The sequence below is a fragment of the Myotis nattereri genome (genome assembly GCF_964212035.1).
Source record: "Myotis nattereri genome assembly, chromosome: 10".
NCBI lineage: Eukaryota > Metazoa > Chordata > Mammalia > Chiroptera > Vespertilionidae > Myotis > Myotis nattereri.
Window position 1 is genome coordinate 62,566,626 of NC_138085.1, and position 20,487 is coordinate 62,587,112.

A 20,487-nucleotide genomic window follows, 5' to 3' on the forward strand; every position below is an offset into this window, starting at 1 on the left:
ATGTTATTATATTACCCTATATCACAAATATTAAAATAATAAATTGAGCCTGGCTGGCTTGGCTCAGTGGTTGACCTATGAACCAGGAGGTCACAGTTGGATTCCCAGTCAGAGCATATGCCCTGTTTGCAGGCTTGATCCCCAGTGTGGGGCATGCAGGAGGCAGCCAATCAATGATTCTCTTATGTTTCTATGTCTCTCTCCCTCTCTGAAATCAATTAAAAAAAAATCCTATCTAATAAAAGAGTAATATGCAAATTAACTGTCACTCTAACAGAAAGCCAGCGGCGCCCATAGCCACAAGATGGCAGCGCCAGTCCTCTCAGCCCTGCTGGAGTCCTCCAGTCCCAAGGGTGGCTGCTGAGAGCAGGGCCCACTTGGCCATTGCCTGTGGCAATCCAGAAGCGGCCAAGCAGGCCCCGCAGACAGCAGAGAACCACAGGGAGCGGGCCTAAGCCATCAGTAGGACATCCCCTGAGGGCTCCTGGATTGGAGAGGGTGCAGGTCAGGCTGAGGGACCCCCCCACGCCCCCGTGCACGAATTTCGTGCACCGAGCCTCTAGTATATAAATAAAAATAGACTAAAAGATAGATTTAAATAAATTAATAAATGATTCATAATTGCTGTCAAGGCAAACAAAAATATTTTGGATGAAGTCTAAAACTTTGAGGTTGCTTGTAGACCAGATTATAGGTTGATTTTTAGCACATGATACAAAATATACAAAAATATAAATGTTTCTTCTCCAAAAAGTAAATGGCCTAGGTATTGCTTATTAAGAAAAGAAAAATGAATTCTTTTATTACCCTGAAACTATTTTGCGATAAAGGCTGCTAAAGAATCTGTGCCAATAATCGCTAATTCAAGTGATTTGCTAATCCTAAATTAATCTCCTGACATCATACATATCAAGCTACCTCATTTTCTATAAAAATAATAGTTAACATATAACAACATATATGTGCCAAGCACTATTCTAAGTATTTTATATGGATTAACAAGTTTTAACCAGTGAAGCAGAAACTATTATCCTCATCTTATAGGTGAGAAGACCGAATACTAGCTGCCTTTCTCGTCGTGTCCTCAGCTCAAATGTCCTTTTTTAAGACAAGGAACAAATCTTTCATATATTCCCAGTGCCTAGAACATTTATCTCATTAGCAGAGTACCTGCCATAAGGTAAGTAGTCAGTATATTTAAAGAATTGAATCTAATCTTCATTGTAAAGTGATAAACTTGTCAATCTGAAATGGCAACAAATTAAAGAAAATGTTAATTTTCTTAATGCAGACAAATATTTATATAAATTATTTTAGCAGCAGAGAGGCGATACAGGATGCCAAGGTGGGCAGGAACATGGGACATTTGGGTTAAAAGTGAGTGACTGTTTCATTTCTGACTCATTCCATTTTCAAAATGTGTTATTCTAAGGGTTTCTGATAAAAAGTTTTAAGAAACCACCTTAAAATTAGTCCGAGACAAACAAGTATTAAACTCCCATCAAAAGGAGAAAGCTGCGGCACAGTGAAAACAGTCCGGAGAGGGAAGTTCATAGCACTACAGGCCTACCTCAAAAAAACAAGAAAAATTATTAATAAACTATTTTAACCCTACAACTTAAATAATTAGAAAGAGAACAAGAAAAGCACAAAGTAAAAGGAAGGAAACAATAAGGATCAGAGCAGAAATAAATGAGATAGTGGCTAAAAAAAAAAAATCCATGAAACCAAGAGCTGGTTCTTTGAAAAGATAAACAAGATTGATGAACTGTTAGCCAGACTCATCAAGAAACAAAGAGGACCCAAATAAAAAAAATCAAAAATGAAAGTGGTGAAGTAACAACTGACACCACAGAAATGCAAAGGGTTGTAAAAGAAAATATTATGAACAACTATATGTCAACAAGCTAGACAATGTAGATGAAATGGACAAATTCCTAAAAACACCCCACAAAAATTTCCCAAAACTGAATCAGGGAAGAATCAGAAAACATGTAGTAATAATAATAATAATAATAATAATAATAATAATAATAAAACAACTCTGAGCAAACAAAAGCCCTGGTCTGGATGGCTTCATAGGGGAGTTTTACCAAACCTTCAAAGAACAACTAACCCCTATCCTCCTCAAACTATTCCAAAAAATTCAAGAGGAAGGAACACTTCCAAACTCTTTTTATGAGGCCAGCATTATCCTAATTCTAAAGCCAGATAAAGGCACTATAAGCCAATATTCCCAATGAACGTAGATGCTAAAATCCTCAACAAAATATTAGCAAATCAGATCCAGCAATATATTAAAAAGATCATACACCATGTCCAAGTGGAATTTATTCCAGGGATGCAAGGCTGGCTCAATATTCACAGATCAATAAACATGACACATCACAAACTGAAAGACAAAAATCATGATCATATCAATAGATGCAAAAAAAGCATTCGAAAAAACACAACGCCCATTTTTGATAAAAACTCTCAGCAAAGTGGGAATAGAGGGAGCATATCTCAACATAATAAAGGCCATATATGACAAACCTACAGCCAACATCATAGGTAATGGGCAAAAACTAAAACCATTTCCCCTACAGGAACAAGATAGGGATGTCCGCTTTCGCCACTGTTATTCAACACAGTACTAGAAGTCCTATCCACAGAGATCAGACAAAAGAAGAAATAATAGGTATCCAAATTGGAAAGGAGGAAGTAAAACTCTCATTATTCACAAATGACATGATATTGTACACAGAAAACCCTAAAGATTCCAACAAAAACGACAAGATTTAATAAAAGAATCCGGCAATGTAGCAGGATACAAAACTAACACCCAGATATCGATGGCATTTTTATACACCAATAATGAATTGTCAGAAAGAGAAACGAAACAATCTCATTTACCATTGTAACAAAAAAATTAAGATACTTAGTGAATAAAGTTAGCCAAGGAGTTTTACCTCCTTGTACTTGGAAAACTATAGGACATTGAAAAAAAGAGATAGAGGAAGACATAAACAAGTGGGAGAATATACTATGTTCATGGATTGGTAGAATTACATCATTAAAATGCCCATACAACCCAAAGCAATCTACAGATTCAATGCAATCCCTATTGAAATACCAAAGGCATATTTCATAGATCTAGAACATATACTCCAAATATAGAACCAGAAAAGACCCTGAATAATTGCACCAATCCTGAGAAAGAATAAAGTTGGAGGAATTACAATACCAGATATCAAGTTATACTACAAAGCCACTGTAATCCAAACAGCTTGGTAATGGCACAAGAACAGACATATAATTCAATGGAACAGAACAGAGACCGCAGAAATCAATCCAAGCCATTACACTCAAATTAATATTCGACAAAGGAGGCAAGAGTATACAATGGACTCAAGACAATCTCTTCAATAAATGGTGTTGGGATAATTGGACAGATACTTGCAAAAAAATGAAACTAGACCACTAACTTACACCATACACAAGAATAAACTCAAAATGGATAAAAGACTTAGTAAGTAGTCATGAAACCATAAAAATCCTAGAAGAAATCATAGGTAGCAAACTCTTAGACATCTCTCATAGCAGTATGTTTATGGATACATCTCACAGGGCAAAGCAAACTAACAAGAAAATAAACAAATGGGACTATATCAAAATAAAAAACTTCTGTACAGCAAAAGAAACCAACAAAATAAAAAGGAAGCCCACTGTATGGGAGAACATATTTGACAATGATACATCTGATAAAGGGGTAATATCCAAAATATATAAGGAACTTAACAAAGGAAGACAAAACAATCCAATTAAAAAATGGGCAAAGGACCTAAATAGACATTTCTCCAAAGCAGACATACAGATGTCCAGGAATCATACGAAAAAATACTCAAAGTCACTGACATCACAGATATGCAAATTAAAATGACAATGAGGTATCACCTCACACCTGTCAGAATGGCTACCATCAATAAATCAACAAACAACAAGTGTTGACAAGGATGTGAAGAAAAGGGAACCCTAGTACACTGCTGGTGGGAATGCAGACTGGTGCAGCCATTATAGAAAACAGTATGGACTTTCCTAAAAAAATTAAATACGGAACTGTCATATGACCCAGTGACCCCACTTCTAGGAATATATTCTAAGAGATCTGAAACACCAATCAGAAAGAATGTAAGCACCCCTATATTCATAGCGCAATTTATAATGCCTAAGATCTGGAAAGAGACCAAGTGTCCATTAGTAGACAAGTGGATAAAAAAGTTGTGGTACATTTACACCATGGAATACTATGCAGCAGTAAAAAAGGATCTCTTACTCTTTGAGACAGCAAGGAGGGGCCTGGAGAGCATTATGCTAAGTGAAATAAGCCAGTCAGAGAAAGACAAATATCACACGATCTCACTCATATGTAGAATCGTATGAACAAAATAAACTGATGAACAAAATAGATCCAGAGACATAGGAGCATGGAACAAACTGTAGAGTCTCTGAGGAAAGGTGGTGGTGGATGGGAAGAGATCAACCAAAGAACTCGTATGCATATATGCATAACCCATGGACACAGACAAAAGGGTGGTGAAGGCCTTGGGCGGGGAATGAGGACAGGCTAGAGGGGTCAATGGGGGGAAAAGAGGGACACGTAATATTTTCAACAATAAAGATTTAATTTTAAACAAAGGAGAAAGCTTTCTATAGTACACAGGGAACTGCAATATTCTGCTGTCAGGTAAATTCAGTTTTCAAAGACGGAGATTAAAGTTTAAAGGGCAGAAAACAACAGGTACATCAATGTAAACATTTAACTCTTTTTAACAAAAGTAAAAATTTCCAACAGTCTCACAATTTATCTTACTTCTCTACTTACAGTGCACTTTCCATGTCTGCTATATTTCCTTCCATTTTCTGAGACTATATAGAGGTAAATAAAGTTGTCATGAGATCCTACAGCCAGGCGGGTGCCATCTAGAATGAAGCAAGAAAGAGTGTTGACTAGAGAAATAGCTACACTGATATAACTACAATCTGGCCCCGTGGAGGTTAACCAGCTTTTACGGGTCTAAATCACAGTATTCATATGGCAAGCTGAGCATATAATTGCTCACTTCAGCTGAACACATAGGACCTCTCCAAATACAGGGTTGGTTCTCCTGGGAAGGAGCTATGTTCTCTTCTCTATGGTCTCCTCTATTGTACTTACTATGCAGCACAGCGGTTCTCAACCTGTGGTCGCGACCCCTTTAGGGGTTGAACAACCCTTTCACAGGGGTCACCTAAGACCATGGGAAAACACATATATAATTACATATTGTTTTTGTGATTAATCACTATGCTTTAATTATGTTCAATTTGTAACAATGAAATTGGGGGTCACCACAACATGAGGAACTGTATTAAAGGGTCGTGGCATTAGGAAGGTTGAGAACCACTGATGTAACAGATGGTCAATAAAGTCCAACTGGTTTGTGTATATTAACTGCTACATTTGCAGTAGTTACTTGTTACTACAATATTGAAAAAAGCCAATCCAAAACTTTTTCTGCTTCTACTCTTGTCAGGCTTATAGACAGAAGCAAATACTTTTCCTTCCTTTCTCAAGAGAATAGTATTCAGTCCTTCCTATGAAGCAACTTAGAAAACTAAGAAGCAATCAAAAGATCATCTGAACCCCACACTAATCCAACAACTATTGGAATATATTTTTGAATATATGTGAATGTCACTCTAACTCCAGGAAAGAAAGTTATGAATCAAAATCATAATAATAAGAGGAAAAGAAAATTGGAATACTATGGAAACTTAACATTTTAAATAAAGTATAAAGATTAATTCAAACAAGGCTAAACAAACTTATCAAATTCTTGGGTTGCTGAGTATCCTATATAATAAAAGCCTAACATGCTAAATGTCCAGTCAACCGGTTGGCTGTTCAAAACCAATCAAAGCATAATATGCTAATGATATGCTAAGGCTGCTCAATTGCTCGCTATGACATGCACTAACTACCAGGGGGCAAACAGTCAACCAGTCACTATGACATGCACTGACCACCGGGGATAGATGCTCTGATCCGTAGGTTAGCTTGCTGCTGGGGTCCAGCCAGTCGGGACTGAGGGAGACAGGCCAGACATGCCCTGGAGCCCTCCTGCGGTCCCTCCCCAGCTGGCCAACCTCTCATGTTTCCCCCCCGCCCTGATAGTGCACTGGTAGGGTCTCTCAGCCTGGCCTACACCCTCTCACAATCCGGGAACCCTTGGGGGATGTAGGACAGCCAGTTTCGGCCCGATCCCACAGGGGGAGCACCGCTCAGCCAGAAGCTGGGTTCACAGCTGGCGAGCGCAGTGGCAGTGGCAGGAGCCTCTCCCACCTCTGCAGAAGCGCTAAGGACAGGGGGAGCAGGCCTAAGCCAGCAGTTGGACATCCCCTGAGGGCTCCCAGACTGTGAGAGGGCGCAGGCCAGGATGAGGCACACTCCCCCCGCCCCCGAGTGCATGAATTTCATGCACCAGGCCTCTAGTTTCATATAATTAATAAAACAATCATTACTATGTAATCCAGAATAATGCCACTAGATTTTAAAGAACTTGAAGGGCCTATAAAATTTGTATATTTTTAATATTCTATAATTTCTTTTATATTCTCTTATATACAAAGAAAAGGTTGCTAAATAGATGTAACATTCAACCTAGTACCTATTCAAAATTCTAAGCACATTGTATGTTTAGTGCCAAAACAGAAAGTGTGTCTGTGTCGGGGTGGGGGTGGGATGGGGTAATTGCACTATTTTCTGCTTTCAACTGTGAATGCAGTCTAACAATTCATTATAAATTTGTTTCCTTGATTTAGAATGTTGTTTAACTTTAGCCGATTTTTTGCATTTTCTCGCAGCAGAGTTTAATTGGAAACTCTGGGGAAAACATATTCAATACTTTACAACTCTAGACAGAGAATATAGTAATCAGTTTCAATGAAAGTAAAAAAAGCAGATATAGAGAAATGCTGTGAATGCCAGGGTGGGGGTAAATCTACTCACCTACTGAGTAGCGCATCACAGAGAGCTGTTCATTCCCATCTGTATGGATAGAAACTAGATCTCTGGTTTCTGCATCCAGAACAAACCACCTATTAAGAAGTAAAAATAAAAAACCTTCAGATATTAGCATTTATAGAAAAAATGGTTGCTGATCATTTCTCCCTTTTTAAAAATTAAGAAATTTTAATATTACTCTTAAGTATGACATGTTTCCCTCTTCCAATGAAGGATGAGTTCATTTTGCAAAATGTTGCTAGATACAATATAAATATACTTATATGGGCCTAGGCATGTTCATTTCTATTTAGGTATTCACTGAATGCCCACAGCGTTTCTTTGCTAATTAGTCTAAATAGAATAAGATGACAGGATCAGTGTTTCTGAAGATTATACTAGAAGTGGGGAAAAGGAAATGAGCCAATTAAAACAAAACAATCAAGTGCCAATCTTAGTGATGCTGACTATGAACGTCTAGTAGAGGAACTCTCATAAGGAAAATGAATGGTAGCAGGAGGATAGGATGTAGGATATGGGTTGAGCTGAACCCTGAGGGAAAGAAGTACAGCAGTCCAGGCAGGAGGAGTGAAAGCTGCACAGCTATGGAGGTGGGAGGGAGCATGCACAGTGTGAAGGTGGGAGGGAAAGGCAGCCAGCCATTCATTTGGTGTGATTTCAAAGGAACCAGCAGGGGGCACTCTGCCTCTCCAATACCTTAACATATGCACAGAGAAACTAAATTTGATAGTTCTTCATTCACATTTATAGGAAAAGTAAAAATGTAAAAGCCTCTTGAGAAGTAAAACAATGACTTAAATCCAACTACATCATAAATGACTTATCTAAAAGCACTAAAGGAAGAAATGGTGTTTCAGAAGAGTATGGCAAGATATGAGCTATAAGAAAAGGCTGGGAACTAAGGATAGACAACCAAAGGCTGGATAAGTGAGAGAAGGCAGGTTATAGACCAGTGATGGCGAACCTTTTGAGCTCGGCGTGTCAGCATTTTGAAAAACCCTAACTTAACTCTGGTGCCGTGTCACATATAGAAATTTTTTGATATTTGCAACCATAGTAAAACAAAGACATATTTTTGATATTTATTTTATATATTTAAATGCCATTTAACAAAGAAAAATCAACCAAAAAAATGAGTTTGCGTGTCACCTCTGAGACGTGTGTCATAGGTTCGCCATCACTGTTATAGACAGTATGTAGAGCTGGTTGGAGTTCAAAATTGAGCATTGCCTAGCTCAGATCAGGCATTAAAAATATTTGTAAAATGAATAATGAACTAATATAAAATGTCTTGAACATGATAAAACCTATATTTTAGCAAGAATTACTTAGTAGTAGTGCAGTGTGCAGGAAGAAATGGTTAGGGTGGAGAAAATGGGACAATACTAGAAAAATAAAATTACTATCTAAATCTCATGTAATAGGATGGGACAAAAGCAGCAAGTTTTGTTTTAAATTATTCAGATGGGAAAATTCTATCACTAAAATAAGCCAGTAACAGAAATCAGAATGACAGTTCCTTTCAATTTTGAAACTAATTATATAACTAATATCTGGAAAGAGATCATTTATCTTTCAGATTAAAATAAATACTATTTATGAGAGGATAGTGCTTTAAAGAATTTAAAAAACACAAGTTTAGTGATGCTGTTTCATATGCCTTAATGAATTCAAGGTAGGAGATGAAAGACGAAAAGATCCCAACTATTCTACATAATATACTAGTATATGATAAAGCCTAAAATGCTAAGTGTCCGACTGATCATTCAACCGTTTGACCAGTTGCTACAACACACACTGACCACCAAGGGCAGATGCTCCGACTGGTAGGTTAGCTTGCTGCTGGGGTCCGCCAAGATTGGGATTGGGCGAGATGGGCCGGACACGCCCTGGAGCCCTCCTGTGGTCCCTCCCTGGCCCTGACCATGCACTGGTGGGGTCCCTTGGCCTGGCCTGCACCCTCTCGCAATCCGGGACCCCTTGGGAGATGTCAGAGAGCTGGTTTCAGCCCGATCCCCGCAGGCCAGGCTGAGGGACCCCACTGGTGCACGAACCCGTGCACCAGGCCTCTAGTTTACCTATAAAATTGCTCTCTAAACATGTTCATGAATGAATTTTAGTAACTTGTGAGCCATAGGTTGAAACTTCCAGGTAGCTAACTTAATTCACAAATTCTGTCTTCTATCCAGGTAACAGAAATAGCTTCTATTTGTAAATACTGGAGTTTAAAAGTAGGAAACTCGCATTTGAAGCCTATGCTACAAGTTTACTGGTCATTTCAATTTCAAAGGTATATAAGAAACACACTTTATTGCAATTGGACAGTTCCCATAGATTAAAGGTTTCTTCTGAGAATGTATTTCATTAATCAACTTTTATGGCTTCCACTGTGATGCTCCTCTAAGCCAAGAAGTGCCAAAGCTGATGCCAAGTGAATTGCCCTCTCACAGTAAGGGAACAAAATATTCCAACTCAGATTAAACAGACATACCTAAAGAACAATGAGATACAGCTCCACTCTGCAGGTGTCAGGTTTCCAGTTTTTAACGAATTTATGTAAACTTTACCATAACTTCTTAGGCATTCAAAAATTATCCATTTTTATTTTGGAGAAGCCCAACTGATACTGTTTCCAAATTAGTTTAATTTTACTAGGAAAACTGCAAACAATTTTATCGTTTTGGAAACCCCTCAAAAAGTTATATTTAAAAAACCACCCCCGAGCCCTGGCCAGTGTTGCTCAATGGTTACAGTGTTGCCCGCACACTGAAGGTTTGATTCCTGGTCAAGAGCATGTACCTGGGTTGCAGGTTCATTCCTTGGCTCCAGTCTGGATGTGTGCGGGAGGCAACCAATCAATGTGTCTCTCTTACATCAATGTTTCTCTCCCCCCCTCCTTCCTTCCCTTCCACACTCTCTGGAAATCAATAGAAAAATATCCTCGGGCGAGGATTAAAAAAACAAAACAAAAAACACCAGAATGTCTTATTGGTATAACATGTAGGAAACAAAAACTCTGAGTCATTTACTAGAGATGGTAGTTATTTAAAAAAAAAACAAAAGAGACCTCTGCCTCCTTTTTCTATTTCTTCAGTCACATATAAGAGATTAATTCTACTTTTGTTAAGCAATTTTTAGTAATAATCCAACAACTTTGTTATTGAAAATAAACAACTTCCATATGGACCCCAAGAAATAATTTTAAAGCTCCCACTCTTTTCACGGCATGAATTATGTTCTATCTTCAGAAAGATTTTTTGGACTCAGGATCTCTGTCCCTAATAAAGGTATGGAGAACATAACACATTCTCTACCAATGGGAATTTTATAGAAATAAATATTTAAGTTTTCACTGTGTTGAATTTATTCTTATTCTAGTGTAGAGTATATGAATTGTAACCAAGCTTCTGCTTTAAGGTAATCTGGAATCATTATGGGGCTCTATATTGCCCCTAAGATAAATGATGGTACTACATTTTGGTATTTGACTCACATGTCAGATCACTTTAAATATATAACCAAAGATTTCTCATCTTGAATACATTTAGAAAGATCCATTAGGTCCTTGTTTGTGATCTAATGCAAGAACAGGAATGTGGCTTTTATAATCAGAAAAATGTATAAAGTCAAAAACAGGAAAAGAGTAGCCCATTTCAACTTTCTTATTTTACAAATAAGAACAATGAAATCCTATGATGCCAAAACCCCCAACCAGTCATCAACCAAGTAGTTAGTGGCAGAACTAGGATAGAGCTCTGGCCTGTGCTTTTCACTGTCTCACAACAGGGAAGGGTGTGATCTCTCTCTGCCTGTGATGCGCTAACATTTAGGGATTCAGAGAAGAAAAGAGTCGGGAAAGGACGCAAAACAGGAGTTTATAATCAGACTGGGGAGAGTGAGTTAATAAAGTAAAATGAAATATACAAGGATTATGAAATTTCAGGCAGGGAGGATGTAGGTGACCTGGGATTTCATCTCATCAAATGTGGCACGGATAGGCGGGACATAAACAGGTGGAGAGGAGTAGATAGAAAAGTTTTGGTCCAATGGATAGAGTGTGCCTGCAGACCGAAGGGTCCTGGGTTCAATTCTGGTCAAGGGCATGTACTACAGTTGCAGGATCCTCCCCGGCCCAGTCCCTGGGCTTGAGCAGGAGGCAACCAATCGATGTGCTTCTCTCACACCACTGTTTCTGTCTTTCCCTCTGTCTTCCACTCTCTCTAAAATTCAATGGAAAAATATCCTTGGGTGAGGATTAAAAAAAAGAGAGAGAAGCACAAAGGGGTTGGACAGGACAACAACTTGACCATTCTATTCTTCGGGGGGGTAGGCAGTAGGGGGGAGGTGGAGTGAGTAGAGGGAGGCAGGAAGAGATTAACCAAAGAGCTTGTAGACACAGACAATCCTGTGGTGAAGGCCTGGGATGTATGTGTGTGGAGGAGGAGACCTCTGTAATACTTTCAACAATAAATGTAAACTTAAAAACAAGCATTAGTGGGCTTTACAGGCCAAGCTAACAAGTTTAGGTATCAAAAAGCCTTTAGAAACGTTCTTGACCTGAATTTGCTCCATCTATTTCCTCCTGCCTGATATGACTCCTCACTCTTCACTGCCTCTTCAAGATCCAAGGACTCCTCCAAGGCAGGACCAATCTCAGCTCCTCTGTGAAGTGTTCTCTGACAACTCAGGCTCACAGTAATTCTCTGTTGAACTCCAAGCACTGCTGCCTGTTTATTCAAGTAATGCTAAACCTAATAAAAGCTCTTTATTTTCTTATGGACATACATAATCTACTTGGGGAAAGGGACCATGTCTCATATTCCTCTGTGCCACTCCATGCACCGAGATCAGTGCCTTACAGTTGTAGGAGTTCAATAAGCATTGGAAGAGCAACTCAGAACTGGTTTTGTAACAAGGCAGAACTCAGGGAGATTCATGCTGATAGAGTTCAAAGACACTGTCACCTGGGAAATGAGCGCAGGAATACCCAAGGACCATGTTAAGTAACACCAAATTGTAGAGGGAAAAAGCTGTTCTTTTCTAATTAGAAATCTTCTCTTTTAATTATGTCAAAGAAGAAAGTCTCAGCTAGCGCTAATATCACTTGAATATCTCCCTTTTGAGGAGCATTTATGCCTAGAACCTCTATCGTCAACAGTATCTGGCTGAATTTTGATAACAGTACTTTAGCTACATTGCTGGCTTGCCAAGGTACATTCACCATCAAAATTGGAAGGTTCAGCTGGATTGCTTAAGCATCTCCAGGTCTAGTGTTCTGTTGCTGTGATTCTGCATCAAAACTAAATTAAATTCTTTACCCAGCCATCTGCCAGGCTCACTGTCCCTGACATGTACTGTAATGCGGGCTGCACAGGGCAGGGATTTTTGTTTTGTTTTGCACTCTGGTGTTAAATCCCCACAACAGTGTCTAACCAAGAGCAGGTGCTCAGTAAATAATTACTAATGATTGAAAGAGTATATGTAACAGATAAGAGCAACATGAATATTAGTGTGCCACCTAAAAATAAATCTTTAGATCATATTGACAACATTCCTAACAATGGTTAAACATTCCACCACTTCAAATCACTCAGCTCACATTCCCTTAAAGACCCTACCTGCCTGAGTGCGTTCCTATGGCCACCACTGTGCCACTTGGATGAAAATCTGCACAGTGTCCTGGTTCCTAGAAGAAAGACAGAAAGCTGTTGGGGAGTACATGAGAAAGACTCACTAGATCTATAGGAACAGTAGCAAAAACTATTTGAAAATAACTTGTTTCATATAAACATCGAATTCTAATCAACATCCTTTTAGCTATGTGGATATGAGAGGAAAAAAGAATTTCAGAGCAGGAAGGGGTACGCTGGCAGAGTGGTGAGGAGAAAGGACAACCAGCTTGTGGCTAGGCAGTGGAATAATAATAGACAACAAACATTTGTATAGTTCTTTAGAGTCTGCAAAGAAAATGTATACACCTTTTGGGCTAGACAAGATGGGTATCTCAGTGGGGTTGGGAGAAAATACAGTAAGAGACCAATTCAAAAAGAAGACAGTCTGTTAGTGAGCAGCACTTGCTGAATCCAACTGCACCACCACCAGAGGCCCAAACATGTCTGAACAGTGCTCCATGTACATGTGAAATCTTTTTACTATGGAAACTGATGGAAAAATTGAGCTTTTGCACTGCTAATTTGCTTCTTCAGAGTGGGTTCATGGAATATTTTTGACTAAACACTCTTCCCTTTACTAAACACTTCGTTTTAACCAATGCTGAGTTCTTTCACTTTTGCTGCTTCCAAATGCTAGTCTGGGGCATTTCTGTGGGGAGATTATAATCCAATTTTGTTTTACTCACATCTACGAGTCTGGTCCATTCCAGCCTGTGTTCCATTGAGTTCCACATGCACACCTGTCTGTCCTGAGCACACGTCAAGAGCAAATCTTTGAAGGGATGTGTGGCAAGACCCCAAAGTTCATCTGTATGACCCTGAAATAAAATACACCTATTATTATGTTAAAAGAAACAAAATATCATAAAAATATTCAGTTAATGGTTAAAATTACAGTTACCTGGACTTCTATTTGGAAGCCATCATTAAATGTTCCCCGTAAAATAAAATTTCGTGATGTGCCTACTAAAAATTGATCTGCCTTTCCTTCTGCAACAGCTCTGATTGTTCCATACTGATCAGGAACCTAAAAAAAAAACACAATCCACACTGTAATGTCACCATGCACATACTAACATGCATTAATTACAACCCAAAAACAGCACTAATAGCTAAAAACAATTATGGGGTAATGAGTGACAAAATTCCAAATTTGAAAGTAATATGGTAATCTTATGCTAATGATAATTTATTTATTCAATTCGTTTTATTACACAGAAGTTATAATGTATTATTATTATTGACATTCTTTGTTTCAGTACATTTTAAATATATATTTTACATGATTTTAAGAGTTAAGGCTTAGGAGGAGAGGAAGGTCTGGTTTTGTTACTTAATAGTTATGTTATTTTGGTCAAGTCATTTGGCCTAAGACAAGTTTCTTTATATATAATATGGGAATAATAATAATAATAATAATAATAATACAGACGCTACTTACCCTGTAAACTAAAAAGCAGTATATTATAAAGTGTTATAACTCTTTAATAGGACTCCTTGAGATCAATCTCATTTAATCCATTACATGGGAAACTCTCAGTGAATGTTATCTAGATACTATAAGCCTAAGTGACTGTTACAGAAGGACCAGAACAACCAGTCGCTGGATGCGCACTGACTACCAGGGGGCAGACACTCAAGGCAGGAGTGCCACTCTGCCAGAAGCCAGGCTCACATCTGGCGAACACAGCAGTGGTGGCGGAAGCCTCTCCCACCTCCACACAGCGCTAAGGAAGGAGCAGTGAGCAGGAAGGCAGTAAGGGGCGAGGGGTCCCAGACTGCAAGAGGGCACAGGTTGGGCTGAGGGACCCCGCCCCGCCCCGTGCACGAATTTCGTGCACTGGACCTCTAGTATCTATACTAATAAAAGGGTATTATGCTAATTAGACTGGGAGACCTTCTGGACGTCCTTCTGGACAAAGGCATGGTGGTGGGGCTGAGGCAGAGGTGGTTAGGGGCAATCAGGCCAGGAAGGGAGGGCAGTTTAGGGTGATCAGGCCGGCAGGGGGGCAGTTGGGGGCAATCAGGCCAGCAGGGGGGGCAGTTGGGGGCGAGCAGGCCAGCGGGGGGTGGGGGGGTAGTGGGGGGCGAGCAGGCCAGCAGGGTGGGGGCAGTTGGGGGCGAGCAGGCTGGTGGGGAGGGCAGTTGGGGGCGAGCAGGCTGGCAGGCAGAGTGGTTAGGGGCAATCAGGCAGGCACATGAGCTGGTTAGGAGTCAGCGGTCCTGGACTGTGAGAGGGATGTCTGACTGCCGGCAGTCGGACATCCCCTGAGGGGTCCCAGATTGGAGAGGGTGCAGGCCAGGCTGAGGGACAAGCCTCCCCCCCCCCCACCCGCACGAATTTTGTGCACCAGGCTACTAGTTAATATAATAAGTAGTGTTATAACTCATTAATAGGACTCCTTGGTAGATCAATCTCATTTAAACCAAAAAATGACTCCTTCTTTATGAAGTATGACCCCAAAATTATTCCTGAAAGCACAAAGAACTGAATTCTAAAAGTAATCCAAATTTACATTAGAAATGGCAAAAGGAGGATAAACTAGATGGTATAGCTTGACTACAGAGGGTATGAGTTATCTGTGAAGAAAAGAAACAGCATGAATTTAAGGCTGAGATAAAGCAATTCTTTCTTATCTATCTTCTTGAAGATAAAACCCAAGAGCAGTACTATCAGGATCCTCTTTTTAGAGATTTTGTCTGGAAAACATGTTTAGAATACAATGAGCATAAGTTCAAAATTTAAGTCACTCAAAAAGAGTCAATATCAAAGCAAGAAATTTGCCCATGCTTTGAGATTTATTGATCTAAAATACAATTCTTAACTGTTCTACCATCTGAGACCTCAATTCAATTAGCATTTAATACCTTTCACAGTACACATAATACCTGTCAGGTTTTATAAATACACCTGGGTCCACACCATGAAGAAGAAAGAAGCATAGATAATTATCTACTATCATTAAGCTCACTGTTGAAATGATTATTTTCAGTATTAAAGTTAAATTGGTTATTTTGCATACCCTGGTTATATTTTGGATCACTAAGAAAAAAAAGCCTTAGAAATAAACAAGTAAGTTAATTATTCTGCCCAATCTTTTTTTTTTTAAATGCTTTCAAATTATTTTGTTTAATGATTGGTTTCTTTTTTCTTTTCATTCTGAGGAAATGAAATGACAAGGATATGCACCAACTTCCCAGAAAGTGTAAGTTATCTTAAAGTGGGACAGAAGACATTAGTTTAGAGGGTTTAACATTATAATTTTTATGTTCCCATCCTTACCTCAATTTCTCTTTCGGGATTCAAATCATGATCCCACAGAATTATTTTTCTGTCTTTTCCTCCTCCGGTTAATAACATCCCATTTCTCATCTGACAAAGTGTAAATACACTGCCATCATGAGCTTTGATTTGTTTGCTGATCTGATAAACACCTAATAAGATTAGGAAAAAATAAAAACACTAGTGATAACATTTCCCCTCAAACTTTAGTGGCTTTCTGGAAGAAAATAGATGCTTTATGACTTAAGATGGGATTACATCATGATAAACCCATTGTATGATGAAAACGCACTTAATACACCTAATCCACCAAACATCATAGCTTAGCCTAGTTGGTTTCTACCAAAGTGCATATCACGTCTGCACCACAGTCAAGTTGAAAAACTGTAAGTCAAACCACAGTAAGCTGGGGACCATTTGTATAAAGCAGTGGTTCTCAACCTTCTTTCTGGCCCTTTAAATACAGTTCCTCATGTTGTAACCCAACCATAAAATTATTTTATTTTATTTTTTTAAAATATATTTTATTGATTTTTCACAGAGAGGAAGGGAGAGAGACAGAGAGCTAGAAACATCGATGAGAGAGAAACATCGATCAGCCACCTCCAGCACATCTCCTACTGGGGATGAGCCCGCAACCCAGGCACATGCCCTCGACCAGAATCGAACCTGGGACCTCTCAGTCCGCAGGCCGACGCTCTATACACTGAGCCAAACCGGTTTTGGCCATAAAATTATTTTTGTTGCTACTTCATAACTGTAATGTTGCTACTGTTATGAATCGTAATGTAAGTATCTGATATGCAGGATGGTCTTAGGCAACCCCTGTGAAAGGGTCGTTTGACTGCCAAAGGGGTCGCGACCCACAGGTTGAGAACCACTGGTATAGAGTGATTACTCAAAAGTGCCTACAACTCAACAATCAAACACCTATTTTCAGCAAGTTATGCAAGGCTGGTAGTGTAGCTTAATACAACCTTTTGTATTTATGTTAATATTGCTACTCTGAAAATATTTCAAAACACGTTCTTACAAAAGGGTAGAGTAGTGACAATTCTATAGACAACAGGGGATACTCAGAACTTTACAATCTCTTATAATCATCTTATTATGGTAGTTAGCATAGTATCAGTTTTCTGATCTTAGAGTTGAGGACACACAGCTATAGAAATGGCTTAACCAATACCACTTAGTTAGCTAGTGACAAAGCTGTGAATAGAGCTCAAGGCTCTTCACTCAATGTACCCTTAAGTTTGCAAAAAGCTTTAATTTCCTGCTGAGGTAACAGTATTTAACATTTAGCAAAGACTGTTGACCTACCAGCTCTGGCAAGGACTACCCCCTTTATTTGCTGAGATATGGAGACTGGGAAAGGCACTGGGCAGAAGTGGGCACTGGAGGCCTGGAGTAGTGGGTTTTGACCAACCAGAGAAGTATTTTAAATTAAAGCTGTATCAATGTGATAGTTGAATGACAGGCCAGCTTTCTTGTATGCTCACAGAATTTTACAAATAGCCAGGGAGGGACAAGGCAGGTACATAAAAGGGGATTACATATGTACATACATACACACATGAGCACACACACAATCATCAGATTCTCTTTTTTAAAGGTGAGGATAAGATTTTAGTACCCAAACCTTTTCCTTTGGTATTTATCAGACCTTATTCAGAGAAGCTCTTTATCTGGCTAGTGAGGCTGGTAGAGCAAGAGGTTAAGCTTTTTGGAAGACAATTATTTTGCAGAATTGGTTACCAGGCTCAAAATGGGAAGGTAGAGCCTTGTTTAAATTTGGCCAAAGTTAAGTCAATAAATAGACCTTAGATCCTTTAGAAAAGTAAAGAAGTTACAAGTTTAAAAATTGTTCAGTGGGGGAAATTAGTGAAGGTGGACAAAAGGTACGTACTTCCAGTTATAAGGTAAATAAGGTCTGGGAATTTAATGACCACAGTAAACAATACTGTATTGTATACTTGAAAGTTGCAGAGAAAGCAGATCATAAAAGTTCTCATCAGGAGAAAAAATTTTAACTATGTGAGGTGATGGATGCTAACTAAACTTGTGGTCAAATCATTATTTGGTATACCTTAAACTTATACAATGGTATATGTCAATTATATATCAATAAAACTAGGGAAATGTTCATTTTCTAAAATCATTCATCAACCGATGAATGGATAAACAAAACGTGGCATGTCCATATCATGGAATATTATTCAGCCATAAAAAGGGATTAAGTACTGACACATGCCACAACATGGATGAACTGTGAAAACATTAAGGTTGAAGTGAAAGAAGCTAAACACAAAAGGGCATATAATGTATTATTCCACTGATATGAAATGTCCCAAAACAGGTAAATCCAGAGAGCAAAAGTAGACAAATGGTTGTTAGAGGCTGGGGGGGGGGGGGGGGGGGGGAGGGGGGGGGCGCAGAGGAGAATAAAATGTTCCAAAGTTAAACAGTGGTGATAACTGCACAACTCTGTGAGTATAGTAAAAACCACTGAATTGTATATTTTAAAAGGGGGAATTTTATGGTATATATGTTATATCTCAATGAATCTGTTATTGAGAATTGTTTATTTTTATTCATTTTTCTATTTGAGCTGACATTATATTTTTAAAATTAACTAGCCCTGGCCAGTGTGGCTCAGTTGGTTGAGTGTTGTCCTGTGCACCAAAGGGTTGCTGGTTCAATCCCAGCAACTGATCAATGCTTCTCTCCTGCTCCCACCCTAAAATCAATAATAAATAAGTAAATAAAAATTAATTAAAATTTGTAGGGCTTTGGTATCCTGAAAAAAAGAAAGAAAGAAATGCTATAGTTGACTCTAAAAATTACTCAGTGTAAGGGGGCTAGTGGTACAAATAACAGATGGGCATGTCTGGTAGAGAGAAAGGAAAGGACTTGACTGATTGGGAGTAAAGCTTGTCTGATTTAGCGGAATTAAAGCAGAACTCCAACAACTTTATTATTAAGATCAAGTGCGTCAGTTCACATCAACATTCATCACTTAAAAATACTTTAAACACTGAACAATATAATTTTGTCCAAGTAGAACAGTTAGCCAATTACCAAAAGAGAAAGGACATGTGAGGCATATGAATTTTCTGAGAGTATTGTTGGCTTTATTTGAGCATTTAAAAGGGGGGTGGGATGGAGAGTTATTTTCTCATGCACGGTTAAATTAACAAGAGCAGTCTTAAAGTACCATAAAAGAAATTACGAAAAGCAGAGGTGTGGAGATTCATAGATCTCCATCAGAACGTATAAAAATGAAATAGTTTATAATTTATTGATTTCAGAGAAGAAGGGAGAGGGAGAATTAGAAACATCAATGAGAGAGAAAAATTGATTGGCTGCTTCCTGCATGCCCCCCACCACTGGGGATCGAGCCTGCAACCCGGGCATGTGCCCTTGACTGGAGTCAAACCTGGGACCCTTCAGTCTGCAGGGTGACGCTCTATCCATTGTGCCAAACCAGCTAGGGCTAGTTTTTCTATTTTTAATTCAGTTTTCCATACCTTCGAACATGACAAAACCTTGTCAAACATATAAGGTATTCCTAGAATGATGGAATGTTACAAAATAGAAAATAAAACTGAAGAACAAATGCTTCATTGAGCCTATATTTGACATTCTAATTCAAGCCAAATAATGTTTGAAATACTAGCCAAGAAAAATAATTATCCTTGAATTTAAAAACCTATTGTACCTCCAGGTGTAATCACTGCCACATCTATCCAAGCTTAACTGCAAATCCCCTTGTTTCTCTAATCTCTTACAGAACAAAGCTTTCATAAAAAGCAAGTTTACCTTGACTGCCAAATAAAGATGTTTGGAGGGCTTCCCGTGCCTGTTTAACTATAGAATCAAATGTCAGAGACTTTAAAATTTATGTTATATTCTAAAAAAATGGACAAATGGGCCCATATTAATTATTTGGAGCAGGTAAAATGGTGGTGTGCTGCCTTGGCCTACACACCAAAGGGCTGTGGGTTCTATTCTCGGCCAAGGGCACATACCTGGGTTGCGGTTTCAATCCCCAGCCCCGGTTGGGGTGCATGCGGGAGGCAACCAATTGATCTGTCTCTCTCATATCGATTTCTCTCTTCCTTCTCTCTCCTCTCTCTCTCCCTCCATTCCACTCCCTCTAAAAATCAATGGAAAAAATAACCTTGGGTGAGGATTAACAAACAAACCAAAATATGGTGGTTTGTTACTTAGTCCCTAAAAGGAACTTAGATTTAAGAACTATGAACATTTTAATGGTGGTGGGGATACAATCAACTTCCCCTCCCTCTCTTAAAAATTATGAATTACTTCATATAAGAAAAATTGAACTATTTCATACCCCGTAAGAAAGAAAAAATACTGAAACAACCTAAGTGTCCAATGACAGAGAAATGAATAAAGAAAATGTAGTGTATATGTATATACACACAAATATTACACACATAAATACATACACACAATGGAATAAA

At 38.8% G+C, this 20,487-nt stretch overlaps 1 protein-coding gene across 3 annotated transcripts in view; it reads right to left on the reverse strand.

Moving 5' to 3' along the window:
- EML4 (EMAP like 4) overlaps positions 1-20,487 on the reverse strand; it is a 160,054-nt gene that overhangs the window by 15,444 nt on the left and 124,123 nt on the right. For all 3 annotated transcript variants that reach the window (XM_081100907.1, XM_081100909.1, XM_081100908.1), the window contains 6 exons: positions 16,001-16,152; positions 13,619-13,744; positions 13,404-13,535; positions 12,664-12,731; positions 7,031-7,119; positions 4,865-4,962 (listed from right to left, as the gene is read on the reverse strand). In XM_081100907.1, coding sequence (XP_080957033.1) covers positions 4,865-4,962; positions 7,031-7,119; positions 12,664-12,731; positions 13,404-13,535; positions 13,619-13,744; positions 16,001-16,152 — 665 coding nt within the window. The remainder of the gene's footprint in view (positions 1-4,864; positions 4,963-7,030; positions 7,120-12,663; positions 12,732-13,403; positions 13,536-13,618; positions 13,745-16,000; positions 16,153-20,487) is intronic.